Source organism: Lactuca virosa, chromosome 9 (genome assembly GCF_052849685.1).
Source record: "Lactuca virosa cultivar CGN04683 chromosome 9, Lactuca_virosa_CGN04683_v6, whole genome shotgun sequence".
Taxonomy (NCBI): Eukaryota; Viridiplantae; Streptophyta; class Magnoliopsida; order Asterales; family Asteraceae; genus Lactuca; species Lactuca virosa.
The window spans coordinates 169,986,227-170,012,901 of NC_136434.1; the positions used below are offsets into that span (position 1 = coordinate 169,986,227).

At 37.7% G+C, this 26,675-nt stretch overlaps 1 protein-coding gene and 1 non-coding gene across 2 annotated transcripts; one reads left to right on the plus strand and one right to left on the minus strand.

Annotated features, from left to right (window-relative positions):
* Window positions 1–1,841: 1,841 nt before the first annotated feature.
* On the plus strand, window positions 1,842–6,332 carry LOC145140705 (uncharacterized). Its single transcript, XM_079074107.1, has 4 exons — window positions 1,842–2,149; window positions 2,727–3,920; window positions 4,049–4,074; window positions 5,401–6,332. The coding sequence occupies exons 2-4, from the start codon at window positions 2,804–2,806 to the stop codon at window positions 6,076–6,078; spliced, it is 1,821 nt and encodes a 606-aa protein (XP_078930233.1). The 5' UTR covers window positions 1,842–2,149; window positions 2,727–2,803; the 3' UTR covers window positions 6,079–6,332.
* A 4,094-nt stretch (window positions 6,333–10,426) lies between these two features.
* TRNAE-CUC (transfer RNA glutamic acid (anticodon CUC)) lies at window positions 10,427–10,499 on the minus strand. Its single transcript has one exon. It is a non-coding gene; the product is annotated as a tRNA-Glu (tRNA).
* Between the last annotated feature and the right edge of the window lie 16,176 nt (window positions 10,500–26,675).

Sequence of the window (26,675 nt, forward strand, 5' to 3'; positions counted from 1 at the left end):
ACCATCAAACTAAAGGCTTTGTATAAAAAACACCAACTAAGTATATCTTTTGTTCAAATCTCACCAATCGGTAACCGTTTGTTGGAGATTAAATGCTGATGTGGCCTAATACTTGGTGACATGGCATAAATGTGAGTGACATGACATAAGGGTGGGTGGTGACATGGCTGAATTGGCGTACTCCTCTTGACTAAATGGAATTAGGGCTTCATTTATGAACAAATTCTTCTTTTCGACTCCATCATTCTTCCTCTCGTCTCCTTTGATGGCTTGGTATGTTTAACTAAGCTTTATCATTCGGCCCTTCTTAATTGATCGACTTCTTCAACGCCTCTCCATGTAAATCGTTCAACCCCAGCTCAAGCTCAAAAATTTCCAAGACAAAAAGCACAATTGATCGACTTGTTTTTCTCATGCTACCCTTCATCAACTGTTCGACTTGTTTTTCTCATTCTGCTCAATTTCACAACATATATCAGCCTTACCTACAAAATATGACATGATGAGTCAGAATCAGAATTCAATTTAGAAAAACCGGACAAAAGGGTCACAAGGGTGTAATTGTCAATTTTACAATATGCAATTACTTTGTTATTGTTGATATACACGTAGATTTAGCAGAAAAATGGGACAAAATCGTCAAAAGGGCATAATTGCCAAATTAGATTACATGGATTGTTTCGACAATGTCACATGGATTATTATGACGAGAAAATGGCATAATTTGTTTTATAAATGTAAAGTTCCTGCTGTAGGATTAATTAGTTTATAACTATAAAGTAACTGCTATGATGTATTTTAAATAAAAGGACAAAGCTATAAAGTACATTGCTTTAACTGTAATGTACATTGCCTTAACATTTAGGGGTAAAATGGTCACACAGTGGAGAAAATGGTACAATTGAATTACATTTCTGTGACAAAATAGGACAAAAGGGCATAATTGTCATTTTTTTATATTAAGTTATTGTACTATGAACAATATATATTTAATTATTAGCATTATACTCTCGAAATCTCAAATTACATTGCACAATATATTCAATTATAGCTTTTTACCCGTCATGTTTCTTCCTGTACATAAAGTAAGAAGCTGTTTAGCAACAGCAACAACCATATTCTTGGCAGCACCATTATTGAGCTTAATAAGGTGCATGACAAAAGGGCATAATTGTCAAAAGGGCATAATTATACTCTGAACTCAAAACTTTTTATAAAGGGACCTCATAAAACTTTAATTTTTTCATTCAGAACTTTATATTAAGCCATTCAGAACTTATACAGGCATCTCAAAAACCATAGACCTCTACTTTCAAACATTTGACAATGTGAAAAGTAATATACAAGAAATAGAATTCTATTTTAATTTATTGCATCGAACCTCTCAAATCAATACAGGGACAATCGTAAGTAATACTGGGAAGTAACAACAGGGGCAATTTGGTCATAATGGCAACAGAACCCACAAACAGGGGAAATTTGGTCATAAATGCAACATAAATCGATCGGTTGTAAAAATTGATTTCACTAGAGGATGGTTGATTAATCGAACCCTAGACGGCTTTGGCGCTTCTGTGCTTCCCTCCATCCAATCAAGTCAAAAGACGATTGATTTGTATCTTTTAATCCACGTAAGACGTTCCTAATGCCATGTCATCTTTTATTTTCCGTTAATTAATTTTTTGCAGGTAACATTTTCACCTTCGGTCACCAGTAGGTGATATTTGAACAAAACTTAAACTTTGATGGTATTTTTCGTATATAACCCTTACTAGATGGTGTTTTTTGAAAAGATCGAATTTGAATGAGCCCTTTAAGTCATTTTCCCTTTAGACAAAGACGGGCGGCTGGATCAGCTCGGCTTCACTTGCTTTCCTTCTTTCCCTTCTCTCGTTTTCTTCATCTTTCTCTGCACCATCATATACATACACACATATGACATGTTATGTATGCATCATGGACCGCCATCGCCTCGGCCACATACTCATCTCTATCTTCTTCCCCGTACGGCTACCCACTGTAACGAATAGTATCCTGCGGCTCTGATTTCTTGTCGTGTCTTCCTATAGATCACATCATCTTCCACCTTATAATTCGTAGTCATCTGCTAAATTCTCTCTGTAAATCTTCCAACTCGTCGATGTCACAAGTAAGTTTGATTTTAAATTTCGACACTCTGTAGGCATATCTGAGACCTAAAATGACAATTTGTATGCTCATAGGTTTTTTGTAGATACTGTAAGATTTCAAATGTTTTCTTGACTTTTTGTGCGATCGTGTGTACCTGCAGCTTGTTTTGTTAGCTTTTTCCGTTTCAATTTTGTGCTTCTAGCTCTAGAGATCAAATAGATTTTTTGCAGAAAATTGAGAGGTTGAGGCGTTGACGCTTTGTAAAATTATAAATTGTTCTATGGAATGGTTGGAAGGAAGTTGCGATAGGGTTTAGTAGGGTGGAATTCGAATTTGGGAGTAGAGTCTGGATTTCAAATCCGAGCTATTACTTCTAACACTTGAAGGGATATGAAGAATTAAATTATGTAAAATTAAGAATAGTAAGAAGAGTGGTTTTTATGCAAAAACTAGGGCATCTATGAAGCCATGTTTAATTATTGGGTCCTAATCTATTGAGTCTATGTTCCTTTCTAGACCTTCATTTCTTCTGAAGTCGATCATAGTTTCAGAAGCTGGTGTTAACTCTTTTCTTCTTTTGAATGTTTCCATCCTAGGTAGATGAAGGTCTGAAGTGTGCAACTTGAAGGTGAATTGGTGGTATATTTATAGCAAGCTGTAAGTTCCAATCATCATGCCTGAGAAATCTCATCCCAACAACAACGGAAAAGCTGTAGAGTCCATAGAACCTCACCAATCTGCATGGCTCACACATTGGACAGGAACAAGATTTGAATCAAGCACACATGTTCCTTCAACTCGCCTTATTCAAAACGAAGAAGATGATCTTGATATGAAGAAACACTCGAAGGGAGTTGAAATAGCATCTGATAGCTGTGGATCTTCAAAAGGGATCAACGACTTGGAGTTAGCAATGAGTTTAAAGAAACCAGGTACTCAATCTTTCCCATTTTTCAAACGTGGTCAAGAAAGTGGGAGAAGTTTCTTATTGAACGAAGGAGGTCAAGCTCAAGCATTAGGACCTCAAGTTTCTCACAAGAAATCAACAGCTGCTTTGAATATAGGATCTTCATCAAGAGAATGCCATTTTCAACCTGAAGAAGCATCACAAATTCCTTCTGAACAGGTGAAGTATCACATGTTTTTTGGTGAAAGCCGAACAACCCATGGACCAGAAAACATCAGCCAGCTTAAAACCATTTTCACATCCAAAAACCACTTACCAAAAACTAATTCAGTAGCCATGGAACAAGAACACAAGATGCCATCTTTTTTAAGACAAGATAATGTTGCCCTTTTGAAGACTGACCCTTCTACAAGCAGCAATTCTGCACCTTCTTTAATTGCAGAACAATACAAAAGGATGCACAAACATATTGGAATGGGATTCTTTCCACATCAAAGTTGTCCAGAAGTGATCAAACCAGGGACAATGCAGTCATTTCAAAATGTTTCTCATTTAGAGGGTCTTCACAGTTTTTCCAGGACAACTCACAGTGTGTTAATCACAAAACAGACTGATGTTAAAGTGTATCAAGAAAAGCAGATCTTTAGGGAGTCCATGGTATCTACTCGGCTTAAAGAAGAAGCTGTAAGGGAGGTCAACCGCAGCCCTGCATATTTTGCTGATAGTCAACGAGGGGTAAAGCTTCAACTTTTGGAGTCTTCAGATCAAGAATCACAGGAAAAGATTGAAGATGTAAAAGGTGCTGGAGATGTTCAAAAAAATGAGTCATCAGCTGATACTGACACCATGGATATGGAATCTTTCAAGGAGAATCATCTTTCTGGTAATCTTTTTTGAACCACATCCTTTATCCCATTGATAGGATTCTTTTTCAATATCCTTTGATGTGACATTTTTATTTCAATTTCTGACATCAGTAGTTAACTTACATTTTCTTATCTTTTATTACAGGTGTACATTTCTCCCCACTAAACAAGGTCCATTACTGTACCTTAAACCCTTTTTGGTTTCTTTTTCTTGATTTTTCTCTGATATTTAGGTGTCCAACTGGGAATAGATTAATTTTAGGTAAAATATATACTTCCATAGTAGCAATTAATTGGTAAAACGGTGAAACATTATGATAGACCCTGATACATTCTTGATTTGATACTCAGACTAGGATAGAGTTAAAGATAGATTTCCATTCATTCGAGAGGAATGGTCTCTCCAAAAGAAGAACAGAGTTCTCTTACAGATTAATTCTTAGCTACTCAAAACAAAAACCTACAGGGGGATAAATACTAGCAAGACTCGGGGAAGTGGTCCCAAAAACAGACCCGGGACAAGGTTAGAGCTCCCACATAGCCAATAACAGATAAAATCCCAAAAAGGACCAAACTACCCCTGAAACTTCTAATAAAGCAAATCTACTAAAACCAATCAAGGCTAAGTTGGGGCTTATCACATTATTGCATAAATTGGTAAGTGAGTGATAGGTTATAGCATAAATTGGTGAAGAAGTGAAATAATGTTTGCATACATTGGTAAAAAAAAGTGAAATCTTGTACCATAAATTGGTTAAAAAGCGAAACATTGTAGCTTAAATTGTTGAAAAAGTGACATTGGTGCATAAGATGGTAAAAAAGTGAAACTCTATATCACACATTGGTTAAAAAAACTGAAACATTATAATATAAATTCGGTAAAAAATTGAAACATTGTTTCATAATTTGGTAAAAAAAAGTGAACATTGTAAAAGCATAAATCGACAAAAAGTGAAACATTATTGCATCAATGGGTAAAAAGTGAAACATTTTAGTATAGTTTGATAGAGAAAGGAAACATTGTAAGCATATATTGGTAAAAGAGTGAAACATTTTGCATAGATTGGTAAAAAAGTGAAATATTGTAAGTGTGAAATTGTGAAAAAGTGAAACATTATTGCATAAACTGGTGAAAAACTCGAAGATTGTTTGTATAAATTGGTAAAAAAAAGTGAAGCATTGTAGAATAAATTGGTAAAAGAAGTGAAACATTGTATAGCATAAATTGGTAAAAAAAAAAAAAAAAAAAAAAAAAAAAAAAAAAAAAAAAACTTGAACATTGTTACATTACATCTATAAGCATCTATAAAAAATCTGAAACATTATTGCATAATTAGTAAAAAGATAAATCATTGTTGCATAAATAGTCATTTATAAAATCAAAACATTTTATTCTTGGTTACAATGTCGCATAAATCCACATATTATCTTCATAAACATATATGTGAAAAAGTTCCCAACATTGAACTCATTCCTTTTTTTTTTGTAACATTTCAGGTGATCACAATGGAGTCAAATATTCCCATTTTACCCTTGTCAAAACCAAAAGACACACACAGAAAACGTAAAATGGAACTCCCGGATATTAACCTAGAAATTTCCTCTCTCCCAGCTTCATCAAGCTCAACCGAAAAAGAAAAAAGTGAGCCATGCACCTCAAGAACACAAAGCCTAGACATCAACCTTGGCCAGACAACTAACTCAAACTCAAACTCATGTTCAAACAACACTAACCATGGTTCAGAAGCAGGTAGCCGTTGGATCAAACGCCTAAAGCTGACCGGGTCAGGTGGGTCAGGTTTGCTTCGAAAAACCACACCCCAAAACAAGCTTTTTACAAAAGTAAACGTGGGCCCACCATCAGAAACTGTGATAGGTGAATCTAGTGATCGTCATAATAATAATTGTAATAATAATAATAATAATAAAGAGGTGATTACACTTTCGAATGCTTGGATTCAAAGATGGAGTAGTAATCAGGGGCAAAAGAGTCCGGTGGTGGAAAGAATTGAAAAGGGAGACTGTAAAGTGGGGCCTCCCGAGGAATATGAGAAAAAGCAGTTTCCGAGTATTGCTGCGATGGCGTTGATGGGGAAGGCCATGAGTGGGTTTCAACAGTGTAAGTTTCAGAAAAGGGAATCGTTTATGGTTTGGAATACCAAAGGTTTTGAGTAAATCATCAATCCACGTATGGTGGAGGTTTCATAAAGTATGCAAGAAAACGGTAATTTAGCTCTCTTTTTGTTGGAGTCGGTTTGTATCTACTTGATAACTTGATTTTGGTTATGGTAATGTGGGTGTTTTTATGGAATTAGGGTTTTTTGTTTTTTTGATTTACGTAAGTGCAAGGAAGCATAATAAAGTTTGTAAAGAATGGTAAACCCCTAGTATAATTAAGTCTCACTACATAATTATGAGTTTATGCATAAGTGGTTTGGTGGTGAAATGTAGGAATATCAAAGAGGTTTTAGGTTTAAACCCGGATATTGTGATTTGTGTTTTCCTATTGTGGAGTCTTTTTGCAATGTAATTATTAGATTAAGTTGTAGAAATTGTCCATGCAAGTTGGTGAAATTTACACGTTTTGTTGATCTTTGATTTATTTGTATGGACAACACTCTTGGTTTCATTTTATTGGGAATTTGGTATTTGGATTGTTAATCTAACAATACTAAATTACAAAAATAGTCTCTGAATTTTAGTTCAACTTTGCATGTCATTACATGGCCAATCAACTTGGTTACATTTTGTTATAGATTTAATCATTCTGAATAACACCGTTAAAATTAGGGTATTAAGTACATATGAATCACCAATGTTTTATTTTATAATTAATTTAATATTTTTTTAACACTTTGTTTTGTTATTAAATATCACTTAAATTCGTTAATGGTCTCTAATTTACACTTTTAAGGTTACAAACGTCTAACCCCAAATCATGAGGTTACTAACAGTCTCCTTTGTTAATAAATCATTTATTTTCTTGGTCAATCATAGAAGCCTGTCACCAACATTCCCTTCGTTGTCGCTTTCTTCATTCGCCTATGTCAAGAAAAGAGAGATTGAAAGGGACAAAATGAGCAAGATATTATTTTCTAATTCTCATCGTACAGTGTGTAATCAACACTCATGTTTTATTTTATAATTAACTAGGTTATAACCCGTGAAAACCACAGTTAATATTTATAATTATTATATAGACAAAAAAATAAAATAAAATATCAACAAAAAAAATACAGCATAACTTTGATTGTAAGAAAATATGAAATATTATGTAAAAGTAAAAAAATAAACATAACAGTTTAATCTGCAAAATTGTAGTATTTAATTAAAAATAAAAGTAAAATATAACTATGTTGTGTTAATGAATCATTATTATTATAATAAATGTGTAAGTATATGTAATATAATATCATGTTAATGAAATTTTGTTAATATCATGCTAAATTCAAAAAACTTATAGAACTATGGTAAATGTTATTCTAAACTGACAATAAACATATATCCTAAACAAAGATCCCAACTATTTCCCGACCATGACTATTTTGCAAATAAACAGACAATTTAGTTTTTCATTATATCACAAACAATTTTCTAGAAATCTTTCTAACATGCACCATCCATGGAACAACTATTAACAAATACTTGAAAAGAATAGTTCATTATAAGAATGGTAAACAAAGCAATTAACCGTGAGTTTAGTTTTAATGAGAAATCATCATAAAGGGAAACCGTTGAGCCAAGGTTTAAGAGACAATGTAAGTACCTTGGTATTATTGGTAAAAAAAAATATGTAAGTACCTTGTTATTATTGGGAAAGAGTAAAGTAAATTGCTTACGATAATAGAAATAATAAAGTAAATTGCTATTTCCTGTATTTTTCTCATATTATAAACTTGTCATAAGGACAATTTTATATATTATAGGAATGCTAAATTAGGTCAATCACTTCATACTTTTATATAATAGTAATATATACACATTTCACTCATGTATCATAAAGGAAATAATCTTTCAGGTGAAACTATCCTTCGTATGGTAACATTATCTTTTGTTCCATTCAAGCAGTTAAAATAGTCCCATGTACTATCAGTGAACATTAAAATTATGGAAAAATGGTGAAGGCCGAATATCAAAGTCTTAACACATATTAATTGAAATGCATATACTTTTATATAGTAGTACTATTAATTTTGTTTAATTTTTGGTGCTCTAATGTAAAATAAACATATAACAAAGTTAGTGGAGTGTGACCTATATAAGATTCTCTAATACACGAGTCAGTAGGTCCCTTGACCTCAACCTTGTTTTCCTATTTCCATATGTTCTTTCATCACAGATAAGCACAACAATTCTATATGGGTTGTTTTCTAACATGGTATATATAATCATCAAAACTAATTTAAGTCTCAACATTATGACCGATTTTAGTTTAATATTCATTTAACCTAAATTCTTATTAAAACATATAAACTAAAAATGATCAATGAAAAGCATTAATATGTGTAGGTCATTGCTTTGATTTTTTCTGAATCATTTGATTGAAAAAAACAAAAATGATCAATGAAAATCTATATTATTAAGAAAATGTTGTAACAAATATGCAAATCATCAAAAGAAAAAACAAAAACCTTTCAGATTATTTTAGGAGGACGACTTGTACACTCTTATTCAAACATGACTTCAGAAAAACCATGATCATGTACACTTGGACACATCCGTAAATATATGAACACTTCGTCAATAAATTTTAGTACTTATGAAAATTCAGAAAGCTAAATTACAAAAAAATTGAAGCAGTCATCGTTGTTTTGTTTCAGAAACATACATACACAAAATTTTAGAAGAAAAATCTACCTGAGATTAGATTAGATTCATCATGAACACGAAACATGTGAAACTACATACAAACAAACGTTAAGGGATAAGGGATCTTTCTATTCAAGGGAAACAAATAGGGAATGTGGTCTTAAACCGTGGTTACTCCCCCTCTTCAATTATGTAAAGAGGATTCGGTCAAGGATTTCACCTTTAGCTTTAGATTGTGAGGGCTAGACTTTAAATCTAATTATAAGAAGTCGTATATGTCCCGACTTGCAGCCACCCTCCTCACCGATTTATATACACAAACATCATCTGGCCCTGAATAAATTGGGATCAATTCGGACTGAAAAGGGAAACCAAGAATCTTAAAAGATGAGAAAATAAGAATCGATTGCAGGTTCTGGTTCTAATAAACAATTTGCATAATGACCTTTTAAACACCAATTATAGATCCTCATAACCTAAAATCAAAGTAGAACACGACGGCGATATAGGAATCAAGATGAAAAGTGGTGGCCATAGTGACGGAATCACGTGGTTGTAGGAGTTTTAGGGTTAGAGAGAAAAGAGAGGGATATAGGTGATTGAAGGCAGTACAGGGAGGTGACGACAACGTTTTAAGGTTAGAGAGAGAAAGGGCTTAAAGAATGCTGACAGTAGTGATTACTGTTCAGTTGTAGTATGTTTGAGGTCTGTGGATGTTTATTGAAGTCGGTGTGGGCAAGTGACGGCTACGTGGTAGTGATACTTTTTGAAGCAGGTGAATCAAAAAGCTAAGATGCGAAGAGATACCCTGAAACAGAGGAAGAAACAAATAGTAGAGACGTGGAATATTGGTAATTCAAACTTCCAATTTTAAACCCTTTCCATTTACAGTGTAAATTAGCTGGAACAAAAATCACGACATAGATAATGTTGGTTTTAAAGTCTAGATTTTATCGGAACGAATTATAGACGAAGACTTGGGCAGAATATGCCATGTGGCAAAGTAGAGTTTTAGAAAACTGTCATGCGACATAATTGGGTTTTGTTTATCAGATTCTCAAGAAAAGAGAGATTGAAAGGAACAAGCCCTAATCGAACCATCACAAACCTTGAAATTTTGGGTGTGGATTGTAGCATTTGAGCAAAGCAATCGAAACATGAGGATGCCAACCTAGCACCATTGCAAACATCATATTATCCAGAAGAAGATGACCAATGAATGTAAGGGTGAGTTAAAATGGGGAAAAATGAAGGTATAATGGTCATTTTTCAAAGATTTAACACATTATAGGCTCATATATAATGGTGTAAGTTGGAAGGACCAAATTTGCATGAAATTAAAACCGCAAAGACTTTCCAAGCAAGATAATCTAAAATTGGATCAAACCTGCAAATTTACCAAAACGCATGGACCATTCTATAACTTACTCAAATTTTTAACATAACAAATCTGATTTTAAAACTTTATTACTAGTGAATACACTTTGTTGTATAAATATAAAATTTAACGACGTGATATGATATGACGGGAAAATAAAATTAGAAGCCAAACTGGAATACTGAAGGCGATACAACTATAAGTAGTCAAGTACCATGAATATTTCAAGTGCAGTGAATGATTGAGAATTAAGACAACTGGAGGGACAGAAAATGACAAGTTTATAAATTTAGCTGAAGTTTGTGAAACTTGAAAATCATATATAAAAATAAATTATTCCGTTGCCGGGACTTGAACCCGGGTCTTCCGGGTGAGAGCCGGATATCCTAACCAACTAGACTACAACGGAATTCTGTTTATAAATTTTTAAATTATTAAAAGAAGATACTAAATATGGGATAAAATTAAGAAGATTAAAATCTGTATATATAATTTTCCCTAAATTATGTTTTTCCGTCAAAGTTCTTAAAATTCATCTTTCTAGGTACAATAATGTGATTTTCAGGAATTTCAAAATTTTCTTGTGGTATCAATAAATGCAACTATTTGGTGTACTAAAAAAATGGAACTGTGTTCTGAATAATATCATAAACATCTTCAAATTACAAAGACTTTAGCCAACATCTTATGTGTAGATCTAGAATCTCTAAAATGACAACTAGATACGTTGCGGGGGTTGGAAGTTGTTGCTTTTGTGTGCAACTATAGTTAATTGCATTGGTCGGTGGTCACAGTAAAGTATGTTGTTATTCTCTGCAATTCGCCCATTTATGTAAGGACGTAATAAAATAGAAAAAAACTTTCCGGATTATGCCCGTGCTCTCAATAGATGTCATTTTCAACTTCATTCATTATTTTTATGTAACGACTCTTCGTTTTATTTGTTCTTCAAGGTAAGATTTAAGAAGTACTTCCAACTTCTCATTCCATGGTCCTTCTGATAAATGATTCAAATGAGTCATACCTTCATGTAAGACCATAAACATAAAATAGCTGCGGGGAGTCTTCACGATAGGGAGTTGCCATTCAGATTCCTACCTGTTAAACATCCAAGGCTTTCAGGAATGGATCCATTAAAGAATTTAGTATATATCTGATATATATTCTAATCTTACCTCTCCACATGACGCCATTCCGCTTCTACAATCTTTTCTTGCAACAATGGAGAAGCACCATGTTTTGCATTGGTCGGTAGGTTATACTTCTCCACAATGGTCACAACAACACGAAGCTTATCTAAATTGATGCCAAAAGTAGAGCAGCATATTGAGGACCTCTACGAAGCATTTGCTTAGTTTTCCAAGTAAAATGATTGTGCAATGCTAAAAAAAATAAGTATCATGTTGCCTTTATTTGTAAATTATTTAAACATTGGCCCAAGTATGTTGTTACTATTGGAAAAAAAAAACATGAGTACAATGCTATTATCAATTTGCTGATATAACAATTTTGGTCCCAATTTTTTTTGGCTTGCATACCGTCTCTTCTATGTTTGGAAGTTGTTTAGAAATTTACAAAAAAAACAAATATAATCAAACCTATGTCTTGTCTATTTAGACTAACTCCATGTTTGCTACTTTGAAATGAGCATATAACAGTTTAAATATGACCATATTGATCATATTTTACCTTATTTTGTTCAGAAAAATGACAAAGTCAGAACTTTGTGAAAATAGATATTAAATCTGTGCTACACAGAGTCAAACACACACATATCCATAGGGGTATTTTGGTCCGAATTTCCATCCGCTGTCTACCATGATTCCGAATGTCGGGTTGATGCTACAGCCACTTTTACTTGAAAAAAACAGCACAACAATGCAAGAGAACAGAGGAATTATTTTCAAACATGTATGTATAAAACAAACAAATGTTTGGAGAAAATGTCATGTATCACTGTTTATATTACAATTCGTTTAATAATGTATAAATAACATTACAAAATATACTTTTGTTTTGTTTGGCTCTGTTATAGCTAAAATGGTATATAAGTCAATAAGTTGGATTTGACGGTTTTATACCCGTTTAGTCTCATTCTTTTTCTGGGTATCATATAAAAGTATAATTTTTTTTTGGGTTTTACGAACCTTGCAAAGTCACTTTACAGCAAAAAGTTTATATATTTCTTTTGACTTAAAGGCTTTCGATCTAATCACTGGTTAGTGCTAGAAATTAAATTAAATTATTTGTGTTCGAAACAATTAGGATAATATTTCTTTAGATATAATGGGGTTTGATTATAACTAGAGGGGAATTAGCTGCGCCTTTGTCGCTGTGTTTGTTTTTTTTTTTCCTTATTCCAAGCTGTACCAAATGGTAGAACATAATATATTAATATTAATCAAAACATATTACATTTATTTGACCTGAAATGTTATATAGCTCATAAAGTAAAAATTTCAAACCTATTTTTGTTTAAAAAAAAAAAATTAAAATTCACCTTTAATCCATCAATGAGGTGACCTGGCATGCTTCCAATGTATGTCTTTCTATGGCCTCTAATGTCAGCTTCATCTTTTACACCACCAAGAGATATTCTTATGAACTTCCTCCCAAGAGCAGCAGCAATTGATGATGCCAATGATGTTTTCCCAACACCTGGCGGGCCCACAAAGCATAATATCGGGCTTTTTGCATCCGGTTTCAGCTGCAATTAAAGAAATTCATCACAACATGGCAATGGAATGGAATGAACAACTCCATTCCTTCCATGATTCCATCATTCCAAATTAAATGTTTTTCCAACCTTGCGAACTGCTAGATATTCAATAATCCTTTGTTTGACTTTGACTAAGCCATAGTGGTCACCATCAAGCCTTTCTTTTGCAGCTTTTAGACCCAACTCAGCTTCTTCACTGGTTGTCTGCCATGGCAAATCAGTAAGAAGTTCAAGGTAAACACGTGAGCTGTTATACCCTGGTTGCTTAGGTTGCATTTTTTCCAATCTCCTGATATAACATTTTATATAAATGTTAAAATAAAAAAATCATATTTATTTGTCAAGATTTTAAAGCAACAACAACAAAAGTCAATATCCCATAATGAATGAGGTAAGACACAATCATCTGGTTTACAATCAAGAAAAATCCAAAAACATACCTGCTGGCGTAGAAGATATTCCTTCTGTGTTTTTGACAGCTGCCCTTCAACCTTTTGTGTAATCTTTTCTGCCACACGAATAGACTGATACATGTAACAATTTCATCAATTTCTACTATAAATTGCAAAGTTTCTAAAAATAAAATTATAAGTTTTTTTTACCTATAAATGTCTATCAACTAATTATGTGGCTTTTGAAAGCCTTACTTTTACATCAACAGAATCTAACATAGCCAGCTGTTCTTCAAAGCTAATCTCAAAGCTTGCAACAAATATATCTGCCAGTTTGTGCACAGGGACAGTTTCAAGAAGAACTTTAGTTCTCCTTCCAGTTTTTTGTTTCTAAAAATGAAATTTTGAAAAGAAAATGTTACAATATTACTTTTAATAAAATAAGAATGAGAATAGTCACTGTTTATACTTGTTCAAGGACAGAAATAAGCTCCATTGCAATTTGTTTAAACTGTGTAGACAATACTATGAAGTCTGTGTCTTGTTCTACTTGGTCCATTTCTAATTAAGATTAGAAAACTGTAGCAACTCAGCGTCTTGAAAGACCCTAAATGATATAAACTTTGAAAAACAAAGATTGTTTCTTTTTTTTTTACCGAATGAACTGTTTGAATATGAAAAACAAAGATTGGTGTCATAGCGTTGCTACAATGGTTCGAGAAAACCGAGACCATTTTCGAAATATGCGCATGCCCTGAAGCCAGCAAGGTCAAATTTGCTGCATGCACATTCTCTGAAAGGGCCCTCACTTGGTGGAAGGGCCACGTCAAGGCACTAACGCTCCCGGTGGCTAATTCGATAACATGGGAAGACCTGAAAACCATGTTAATGAAGGAGTACTGCCCCAGGGGTGAGATACAGAAGCTGGAAGAAGAATTTTGGGGTCTCAAAATGACAGGCTCTGACATCCTGTCGTACACCTCAAGGTTCAGCGATCTAGCCATGTTGTGTCCCGGGATGATTCCTACTGAAAGCAAGAAGGTGGAAAGGTACATATGTGGATTATCTCCCCAACTTCAAGGAAAAGTATTGGCCTCAAAGCCAATTACCTTTGACAGTGCCAAGGAACTGGCACAGCAACTCATCGACCATAAAGCCAGCCATAGCACTGTGACGACCACCTCCGAGCAAGCAAAAGGGGGAAACAACAAAAGGAAGTTATGGGATAAGAAGAAGGGCCAACCTGCTCAAGACCCTGCCAAGAAACAACAAGTGGTTATTGTACACGCTGCCACAACCACTACCAACCCAACTTCGATAAGGCAATACGTCGGGAACCTACCCAAGTGCAACAAGTGCAGCTATCACCACAACGGTGCATGCCGTGAAATGCATTGCACCAACTGTAACAAAAAGGGGCACACCGCCCGGTTTTATAGAACTCCGGCCCAACCGAACGCGCAAGTTGCCAACGCCGGAGCCAGCCGAACCTGCTATGGATGTGGAGAAGCAGGACACTTCAAGCGTAACTGCCCAAAGGCAAGAAACCCCAACCCCGACGAAGTGGGCAGAGTTCTGGCGATAGGTCATGAGGAAGCCGTCGCAGATCCAACTGTGGTTACCGGTACGTTCCTCCTCAACAATACATACGCATGCATTCTTTTCGATAGTGGCGCGGAGAAAAGCTTCGTGAGCCACTAATTTAAACGCTTGCTTAATCAAACACCACAAACACTAAAAGACACATTCACCGTAGAAATGGCTAACGGAAAAACAGAGAACACTAACGACATTTACACCGGGTGTACCCTCACCTCAATCACTCTTTCCAAATCGACCTTATGCCGGTCACCATAAAAAGTGTTGATGTTATCATTGGCATGGATTGGTTATGCCCTCACCATGCTGAAATCCTATGTCACGAAAAGGCCGTTCGCCTTAATCTGCCAAGTGGTGAAACTCTCGTTGTCTATGGCGACAAACCTAGTTCAAACTTTCAGATCATCTCTTGTGTCAAAGCTCAAAAGTATCTCCGCAAGGAGTACCACGCCTTCCTAGCCCACGTCGTAGACAAGGAACAAGGAGTGAAAGACATTAAGGACATTCCGGAGGTCTGTAATTTCCCCGATGTATTCCCGGAAGACCTTCCAGGAGTACCCCCTGCTCGACAAGTCGAATTCCGAATCGACTTAATTCCTGGAGCTACCCCCGTAGCCAAGTCACCATATCGCCTAGCCCCGACCGAAATGCAGGAACTGTCCAGTCAACTGAACGAACTGCTGAGCAAGGGCTTCACTAGACCAAGCTTCTCGCCTTGGGGAGCACCGGTTTTGTTCGTCAGGAAGAAGGACGGATCGTTCCGCATGTGCATTGACTACCGTGAATTAAACAAACTCACCATTAAAAACCGATACCCTTTGCCTCGAATCGATGACCTCTTCGACTAGCTACAAGGGGCAAGTTTCTTCTCGAAGATTGACCTTAGATCTGGGTACCATCAACTACGAGTTCAAGAGGAGGATATTCCCAAGATAGTTTTCAGAACGCGCTATGGTCACTACGAATTTGTAGTGATGCTTTCGGCTTAACAAATGCACCCGCAGCGTTTATGGACCCGATGAATCGGGTGTGTCGACCTTACTTAGACAAGTTCATGATTGTTTTCATCTATGATATACTAGTCTACTCCCGAAGTAAGGAAGAACACAGCCAGCAATTACGTCGAGTCCTGGAGACGCTGAGGGCGGAGAAATTGTACGTAAAGTTCTCAAAGTGTGAGTTCTGGATTCGAGAGGTGAATTTCCTCGGACATGTAGTCATCAAGGAAGGAATCCATGTGGACCCTTCAAAGATCAAGGCGATTGAAAGCTGGGCAGCACCGAGAACACCCACGGAGATCCGACAATTTTTAGGACTCGTCGGTTACTATCGAAGGTTCATTCAAAACTTCTCCAAAATCGCAAAACCACTCACCACCTTGACTCAAAAAGGAGTGACTTTCGTCTGGGGGGATAAGCAAGAGGCTGCGTTCCAAACACTGAAACGAACTCTGTGCAGTGCTCCGATCTTGTCCTTACCAGATGGAACCGAAGACTTTGTGGTTTATTGCGATGCGTCAAACCAAGGTCTAGGATGTGTGTTAATGCAACGAGGAAAGGTCATTGCCTACGCCTCAATACAACTGAAGACACACAAGGTAAACTACACGACGCACGATCTCGAATTAGGAGCAGTGGTTTTCGCCCTAAAAATCTGGAGACATTACCTTTACGGCACCAAGTGCACCATCTTCACCGACCACAAAAGCCTTCAGCATATCCTCAATAAAAAAGAACTTAACATGAGACAAAGACGATGGGTGGAATTACTAAACGATTACGAATGTGAGATTCGTTATCACCCCGGAAAAGCCAACGTGGTTGCAGACGCCTTGAGCAGAAAAGAATACTTGGGCCGCCGAGTAAAGGCGTTAACCATGACCATCCATTCCCACCTGTCCGAACAAATCAAAGAGGCTCAAGAAGAAGCCTTGAAGCCAGAAAACATGACAGGTGAAGCGTTGAGAGGCATGGACAAAAATCTTGAAGTCGGGGATGACGGCGTTCGTTGTTTCATGAACCGGATCTGGACACCAAAATTTGGTGGATTCAGGGACGTTGTCATGAACGAAGCTCATAAAACTCGCTACTCTGTGCATCCCGGCTCATACAAGATGTACTTAGACCTCAAGAAGTTGTATTGGTGGCCGAACATGAAATCCGAAATAGCTACCTTTGTGGGCAAGTGCCTAACTTGCGCCAAGGTTAAGATAGAGTATTAAAAGCCCTCGGGACTACTTCAACAACCAGAGATACCCGAGTGGAAGTGGGAGCGGATTACGATGGATTTCATTACCAAGTTACCTAAGACCACGGGTGGACTTGACACCATTTGGGTAATCGTCGACAGATTAACCAAATCCGCACACTTCCTACCAATAAAAGAGACAGACAAAATGGAGAAACTGACAAGGATCTACATTAAAGAAATAGTGCGTCTTCACGGAGCACCGATATCCATTATCTCTGATAGAGATAGTCGGTTCACGTCACGATTCTGGCAGTCACTGCAGAAATCTATGGGAACTAGGCTGGACATGAGTACAGCCTACCACCCACAGACTGACGGGCAGAGTGAAAGAACCATTCAGACGTTAGAGGACATGCTAAGAGCTTGTGTGATAGACTTTGGTAAGGCTTGGGATGTCCATTTACCTCTTATCGAATTCTCATACAATAATAGTTATCACACTAGCATCAAAGTTGCTCTGTTCGAAGCCCTCTATGGCCGTAAGTGCAGATCACCCCTGTGCTGGGCTGAGGTGGGCGATACGCAACTAGCAAGAGGGCAAGTCCCTAACAGCGTACTCACTGGCCCAGAGATCATAAGGGAAACAACCGAAAAGATCGTCCAAATTTGAGAACAAATGAAGGCTTCACAAGACCGACAAAAGAGCTACGCGGACAAGGGACGAAAACCTTTGGAGTTCCAAGTTGGGGATCGAGTACTTCTAAAAGTATCACCTTGGAAGGGATTAATACGTTTTGGAAAACGTGGGAAACTAAATCCAAGGTATATCGGACCATTCGAAATCCTCGCCAGGATTGGCCCGGTGGCATACAAGCTACGATTACCACAGGAACTAAATCACGTTCATCCTACCTTTCATGTGTCAAACCTGAAGAAATGTTTGTCTGATAAGACCCTTGTCATTCCTTTGGAAGAAATTGAGATCAATGAGAACCTCCACTTCGTAGAGGAACCTGTTGAAATCATGGACTGGGAGGTCAAATCGACGAAACAAAGCCGCATTCCCATCGTAAAGGTCCAGTGAAACGCCAAGCGAGGACCCGAATTTACTTGGGAACGTGAGGACCAAATGAAACAAAAGTACCCACATCTATTCCCCAACCCTTGAAGTCCCACTCAAAATGCAAATTTCGGGACGAAGTTCCTTCTAACGGGGGGATAATGTGACAACCGTCAAATTCAAGTCAAAGTCAAAGTCAACAAGTCAAACCGGTCAAACTTAATTAGTACTTGTATGTTAAAAGTTATTCTATGTATAAAAATGTGCATTTGTATGTCAAGAATTCAAGTGTCTCAAAGAATCTATGTGTTTAGCAATGTAAAAACCTTAAAAAGGGAGTTAAACGCATCAAAACACGACTATGGACCCTTTTGGGGACTTAAAACAATCATAATCGAAGCATAACGGGATTCATGAACCTTGCATTACGAGATTATACGATAATAATGGCTAAGATTAAATCTCTCCAAGTATGTGAAATCTCTCCCAAATCTCTCCAAGTATGTGAAATCGCTCCAAGTATTTGAAATCTCTCCCAAATCTCTCCAAGTATGTGAAATCTCTCCAAGTATGTGAAATCTCTCCCAAATCTCTCTCAAACTTTTTATAGTCATCCGGGTCATCCCGACCCTTAAGTTGGCCAAAAACCGCTTGAAACGGAGAGTTATATTGAAAAACGGCTAATTAGGGCCGAAACCCTTCTTAGGAACCGAACCTCTTAGGAACCGAACCCCTTAGGAGCCGAACCCTCCTATTAGAGCCGAAGCCTCTCAGAACCGAACTTGTCAGAAGCGAACCTGTCAGAACCGAACATCCGAACCGAAGCCTGAGAGCCGAACTAGCATGCAGGACCGAAACTCCCTACAACCGAAATAGGCCGAACCCTCGGTCCATTTCGGTTCCATAGCAATTTCGGACCGAGCCTCCACCTTCGGTTCCTCCTCTCGTACCCTCAGTCCCTTCTCCCTTCTCTCGGTTCCTTCTCCTTTCCTCTCGGTTCTCGCCTTCTAAGAGCCGAACCTCGCAGGTTCGGTCCATAATGCCCGGTTTTCGACTACTTTCGCTTCCTAAGCCCGTTTTTGACGGGATTTTTTCACCAAATTCATATTTTTACCATTTTAAACCCCCAAAACTCATATTTGATTTAATTCTCAAGGATTTATTAATTAAAATCATTATTTTATATTAAGAGGAGTATTCTACCCCACAAGTGGGTCAAGTGTGCCCACTTGCCTCCATGTGTCATCTCCTCATTAGTCCAACCCTATCTACATCACACAAACCAAGGCACACATCCCTTCAACCTTGCCACTTGCTCCAGCAACATCTATATAAAGAAATCCCTGGAGGATTTCTTTGTTCACTTTGATCAAATCCTTCACTTACACACTTCTCAAACCACCTCAAGAAACCTTCTTTTCTCTCTACTTCCCACCACTTTGTGCTAGTGTTCTTGAGCTACTACCTCATTTTTGGTAAGTATTCCATCTAAACTCAAGTGTCATTCCATGTTTTCCTAACATCCTTGAATCATCTACACACATTTAACACCAAAAGTCGTTCTTAGGATCATCCAAGCTTTCACGTGTTCATCAAGTGTTCTTGACTTGATACTCTTCGTCTTCGACCTTCCATTCTTCAAGAAATCACTCAAGGTAAGTTCATACCCCTACATTTTCCCGTTTTCTTTAGTTTTCAGGGGAGGAATACAAGTTAAAACACCAAAACATATTTGAAACTTAACTTGACAGCTTACAACAGAAAAGTTGTCACCTATTCACGAACTGTTTTACCCAACTTAAACTTAATATTTTTTAGAACTGTTTAATATGCATATATTTCAGGTCTATACCTTTAAAATTACTACTTGCACGTCTCCATACGATTTTTGTACAATTTATGGTGATTTTTACAAAACTGCCTATCACTGCAGCATCAAAGTCGGACCAGGTTGTGAAGATGAACATCTTCACCCTGGTTTGAGACCACCAAAAATTATAGGAAAATTTATGGATACAGTAGACTCTTTTTCCAAATACTCAGAGTTTACGGATTCAGTTTTCGACTTACGATGATTTTTCTATAAATATTCTAAAACAGTGACAGTTAAGGGTAAAACTGTCAAATACATGTTTAAGAGTTATTCACACCTTCTAACATGCTGAGCAAGGTGTGTACGATTTACACTTAGTATTTTAAATGTCATTTTATGGAAATACAAAGACATGCATAACAAGGTTTCATTCAAACACACACCACTTTGATAAACTATAATAGGTATAGTTTGAGCACTTCGTTTGACAAAGAAAACAATAACTCAATCGACTTACAAAACAAATATTTCATTACACACTACGTGAACTTGTTAATAAATAAATTTGTGAGACATTCTCCTTCGGGGTACTCTTAAGTACCACAGTAAAGTCCTGTAGTTATAATCAGAATCTCCTGGAGGGAGAACGTGATAGTTGTGTATAGATCTATATTGGGTCTGACAAACCCGCACCTAAGCTGTTTGCAACAGCTAGACCGCCAGGTCTGGGGTGACAAGTGTCATAATATTCCGACGCCTGAAGAACGTCGAGTACGAGGTCTTTGAGTTTAGTATGGTTATAACATCTCACATGAGAAATTAACAAAACACACAGTTCACGGGGATTTAAGGAGTTTTATTTAAATATAAAACCACACTCACACACAAGTATGACGATTTACTTATATACACTAAATCTTGGTTCAGTTAAGACTATAACAACCCTTTAGAAAATATTGGATTTTCTGGAAACAAACTTGTAACAAACAAAAAGGAACACCATTCATTTTTCATTCATAAATTTGCTTATGAACTCACCAGCTTTATGCTGATACTCTTTCAAAAACAACTTGTATTCTCAGGTAATCACAAGAATTCTGAAGTCAAGACGCTAAGGCGTAGATTCTTTTGCTATATTTTGACATCATATGTAATTTATTTGGAAACATGTACTTTTGAAACAATGTAACCTTTTAAATTATATTTATGATGGTTGTGTTTACTTTCTTCACTATGGTTATGATACTGAGCATGACGTCCTCCGCCCCCGAACGTTTCCGCCGTTCTGGTTTGGGGGTGTGACACATCCCTTGGCCAAACACTTTCTGGCTTTCATTAGGGAAATGATTCCAGAGTTTACTCTGCGTTTGTCTCCATACACCATAAACAACTCTTTCCCTGGCGGTTTTACTTTTACTATCTTCTTTCTACACAATATTTCGGCATCATTGGCGCTAAGCCAATCCATTCCTAAAACTATGTCGAAACCATTTAACTCGATAGGCAATAATTCCTCGTGGAACTTATTCCCATTCAAGTCAATGAAGATGTTTTTCATACGATGGCTAACAGGTATAAACTTGCCACTAGAAACCTCGACTATGAAAGCATTAACTAGTATATCTACAGGCAAAGCTAGTTTTCTACCAAATTCATGCGAAATAAAGGAGTAATTGGCTCCAGAATCAAACAAAATTTGGGCAGGCAATTCGTTTACGAGAAAGGTACCTGAAGCGACATCAGCTTCTTCTTTCGCAGCTTCAAGTGTCATCTGAATGGCTCTCGCCTTCGGCTTTGGTGGAAGATTGGGCTTTGCGGCATCCTTCTTCTTCGGGCAATCCTTCAAAATATGCCCTTCTTCATTGCACCCAAAACAGACGTTCTTATTGAAGGTGAATTCATTGGCATAATGCCCAGGCTTTCCACATTTGTAACAAGTGACTTCCACGCTGCATTTCCCAGCATGTTTCTTCTTACACTTGTCACACCACTTGGCTTCGGCTCCTCCTCCGAATTTCCTCGAACCAGTCTTCGAGAATTTGTTCTTTTTATTGGAACCTGAAGTTCCTTCAAACTTTCTCTTTTCGCCAACTTCAACCTTGTTGGCGGCTCTCCCCTTAATCATATCTTCCACAGACTTGGCAGCCCAGACAGCTGCCTCCAATGTAAGTGCCTGACGTACTGGCACCGCATACTCCCATGGAATTTGCGTACCTGTCAATTTTTGTCAGCTCATCTGGGACAATACGCAAAGCAAACTCCATTTTGTCTGTGAAGTTATTTGTGTATTCATCAACGGTCATACTTCCCTTCTTCAACGTCATAAATTGGTTTTCTAGCTCAAGCACATTTTGGGCCGAGCAGTACTTGCGCTTGAAGTGCACCAAGAACTCTGCCCAAGTCAGTTGCAGTGGCTCATTAGGGCTTAGGGTTTTCCCCAGAGTGTTCCACCAACGAGCAGCGCTACCTCTGAACTGACGCACTGCAAATGTGGTTTGTAACTTGTCTTGGCAACCACATGTCATGAAAGCCAATTCCATTTCCGAGATCCAATCCATTACTCCGACGGGATCTTCTTTTCCAGTGAAGGTTGATGGCTTTCAAGTCATAAAGTCTTTATACTTGCACCCATTTCTCTCCACTCTATCTTCGTGGTTATTTCTCCCAACCACAAGCGGTTTACTATGACCAACATATCTACTGTTTGTTTCCTTCTTCAGATTGATCGTCATTTAATTCAGGTTGTTCAACAGGAATTGAGGGTTCACTCCTGTTCTTCAGCAACATTTGCCTTATTTCCTCCCTTTGTTCAGCCATCATCGTCTGAATCATGGCTTGTACTCCATCCATGGTGATGGGTTCTGGTGCAGCTCCTACTATAGGCACCTGTTCCACCACTTGGGGTTGAGGTTGTTGGTTTCTATTTGCATTTCCAGCTCCACTTCGAGTTCTTGCCATTATAATCTATATACCGAATAAGGCGAATTTAGGTCTTTATCCTTCATGGATATTTAAATTCTCCTTATCACTCCGAAACGTTTACATGTTAGTTCTAATATCGTAATCGTACAGTTAGAATCCTACACACATAAGGTTTCCAGATCCGGTCGGCAACAGACCATAGATCCGAACAAATAATGGCATATATGAAAAACATATAGCATTTAGCACATAAAAGCATTTTAGGCATCTTTCCTAAAATGAACTAGTGCTCGTGTCTAAAATATGGTAGACACTCATCTCACAATCATCACTTAACATTCTAAGTTTAAGTCTAGAAATCCTACAAATTCCTAGTTCGCTTAAACTAATGCTCTGATACCAACTGTGACATCCCCTAATTTCTCGGCCAGAAAATACCGATTTAATTTATGCTTTTAAAATAAAATCAGAGAAATCTTTTTAAAAGATGTTGCGGAATTGGTCCCCAAAACAAAACATGATAGAAGTTTATCAAAACCTTTCTTTAAGAAACATATATTTTCATTTTATCTCAAAACCTCAGGATGTCATGTTCCGATACAGATCAAAAGCATAAACAATACATTATAAGCCTTACAACAGTTAATTACAACTACTGGCCTATAATCCAAAAATCTATCATCATCATCCGACTATGCTCGGGGTCCACTACCTGTAATATAAAAAGCTGAGTGGGTCAGGCTTGGGAGCCTGGTGAGCATATAGGGTTTTCAACCCACAATAATAATAAATCTATTAGATTCATCAATCAACAATAACCCTGATTACCCATTCCCGTTATCCTCACTTTACGTCCCTAAACACCTATCACAAGGGACCTAACCTAAGGATTACCATCGGGGTGGACACTACTGCTAAGGGGACTCCTCAACCATACATGTCCTAAAGGCAACCATGAGGGGGATGGAGTACGCCAATGAACATATAGTTCACCAACACCTACAAGTTGCGAACCTGCTAGTGTTCCACTGGACTGTCTAGAAAGGTCCGTGGTCGTCATCTATACTCCGCTAGACGACTACAATAACAACAACATCGAGGCCTCTCATCATTTTAACACACATCGACTATTTCGTCTACCCATGTCTTACCCAACATATTTGTAGATAAAATACATATACAGTTTAAAACTTGTATAAAACATCTATTCAACAGTCACCTCAATTAAACAATTAATATAATTACACATAGCACGTATTTTATAGAAAATACTTCATATCTAGGTGTAAGATGAAAGTGACTACACACTCACATGACTTAATGATAATTGTGCAACACTTCGTTTCCTAAAACGATCGTTTCTAATAAAACCGGGAGTTTTATTAAGAAACCGGGCTCTGCGAGGGTTGGGCTTCAAAACCAAAAAGATAAATTTTTTCGGGTCTTCGGGCACTTCAGAACGTATTTTGGGTGTTTGGTATAATATCGGGGCTTTGGGGGAAGTTGGAATGGAAGAAATATGGGTTTAGGGGTGTAAAATGACACTTTTCCAAAATATAACCGGGAGGTCTCGCACCCTTCTATTTATAGGGGCGAGCTTCGGACCCGAAGCAATGAGAAGGAGACACGCGTCGCAGCTGCGAGGTTCGGAGGCGAGGGAAGGCTGATGGCGGTGCGAGGCTCGGACACGTGTTGTCCTCGGATTGGTCCAGCACTTCGGATGACTCACCGAGATCGGACACGGAGAAGGCACGGGGCGACTTCTGATTGGCCGAGCCTTCGGTGCGAGGATGGCGCGACACGCCTCGCCAGCTGGCCTCGGGTGACTCAGCAATTCGGACACGTGGCATGCTACGAGCGAGGGTGGCGTGGCCGAAGCATGACCATGCGAAATTTCTCGGATTTAGCAGTTTTTTCTCGATTTTTGTGCCAAAACTTCTAAAATCCATAACTTTCGCATACGGGCTCCGTTTTTGACGTTCTTTATATGCATGCGTAGGTAAAATTACGTTCTACAACTTTCGTTTAGACTTCGTCGGCTAATTTTGACTTTAATTTTAATATTATTATTTTTTTAAAGACCGGGACAGTAAATCCGTTAAAAATTCATAACTTCTTCATCCGACGTCCGTTTTCGTCTGTCTTTTTACCGTTGTACTACTATTGACGAGACCTTCGATTCTCGTTTAGGTTGTGTCGGCTAAAAATCACTCGATCTAAAATTCGAGTTTTTAGCTGTCTACTGCTAAGCTGAAACTTAGAAAAATCATAACTTCCTCATACGAAGTCAGATTTCGGCGTTCTTTTTATGCACACTATCGGTTTAACGAACACTATGACTTTCATTTAGATCACTAAGGCTAAAAAGTAGTTTATCAAAAACTCACTTTTTACGTCATTCGGCACCGTGCCGGTTTTGTCGCGGAACTTCGACAGGTCATAACTTCTTCGTTATAACTCGGATTTCGGTATTCTTTATATATCCGGAATCCCTGTCACGACCACTACAACTTTCTTAATAGATATCGGCTTTATCTAATATTTTTTTTGGACGCTAATTTTTTACTCTTAATTAATTAAATCCTACTAATTAAGCATAAAACACATAATTCACATAATATTCATATAATTCCTTTTCATTTCTTCAAAATGAGTTACAAAGGTTAACCTAGACTATTACGTCAATATTAATGCATAGCCTAGAAACACGGTCGTTACACATCTTCCTGAAGCGTATGACACCCTTCTAGGGCAATACCTTCATTAAAACCATATCTCCAACATGGAACTCTAACTCGGATCGTCTTCTGTTAGCATAACACTTCTTTCGGCTCTGAGTTGTATGCAACCTCTTCCTAATCTACTGGATAAGCTCCGTTGTCTGGAGTACCACCTCAGTCCTCCCCATGACCATGTGGCCGACCACTCCTCAACAAACTGGTGTACGACACTTCCTCCCATAGAGAAGCTCGTACGACAGTGCACCAATTCTAGAGTGATAGTTATTGTAATAAAATTTAGCTAGGGGAATGTAGGAATCCCAACTCCTTCCGAAATCGATGACAGAAGCCCTAAGCATATCCTCGAGCGTCTGAATGGTCCACTCACTCTAACCATCAGTCTGAGAGTGATAAGCCATGCTGAAATGCAATCTCGTACCCAAATCCTCATGAAATCACCTCCAAAACTGAGAAGTAAACCATACATCCCGATCAAATACGATAGAAACTATTACACCAAGGCGAGAGACAATCTCGCACACATATACATCTGCCAATTTCTCGGCCGAAGAACTCCCCAGATGGTGAGAAAATGGGCACTCTTGGTCAGATGATCAACAATGAGCCAAATAACATCAAATCCCTTGTCCATCATTAGCAACTTGATGATGAAATACATGGTGATATGTTCCCATTTCCACATCGGAACCTCTAAGGGCTGCAACCTGCCATGCAGCCTCTGGTGCTCAGCCTTGACCATTCGACAGGTCAAGCATCTCTCCACATGCCATGCTATCTCTCTCTTCATATACGGCCACTAATAGCTAAGTCTCAAGTCTTGATACATCTTTGTAGCTCTGGGGTGGATCGAGATCCTAGACTTGTGTACTTCCTCCATCGTTGTCAGATGAACCCACCAGAAACTGGGACTCAAAATCGACCACACTGGGTCAAAAGCCAGTGAATATCAGTGGTAAACATGTCAATCTGACACCTGATCCTCTCATTCTTCCAATTCTACCTCTTGAGTCCCTCGGCATGAGCCTCCATGATCATTCGATATTCATACTCAAATAGTGCTCTTGAATAGGAGCACTAGCCGCCTTGTTGTTTAAGGCGTCGATGACCACATTGGCCTTCCTTGGATGATAAAGAATCTCACAATCATAA

Coding starts and splice junctions, on each gene's coding strand:
- LOC145140705 (XM_079074107.1), top strand. CDS start 2,804: ATGCCTGAGAAATCTCATCCCAACAACAACGGAAAAGCTGTAGAGTCC. Junction 3,921..4,048: donor CAAGGAGAATCATCTTTCTG/GTAATCTTTTTT, acceptor CTTTTATTACAG/GTGTACATTTCTCCCCACTA. Junction 4,075..5,400: donor ATTTCTCCCCACTAAACAAG/GTCCATTACTGT, acceptor GTAACATTTCAG/GTGATCACAATGGAGTCAAA.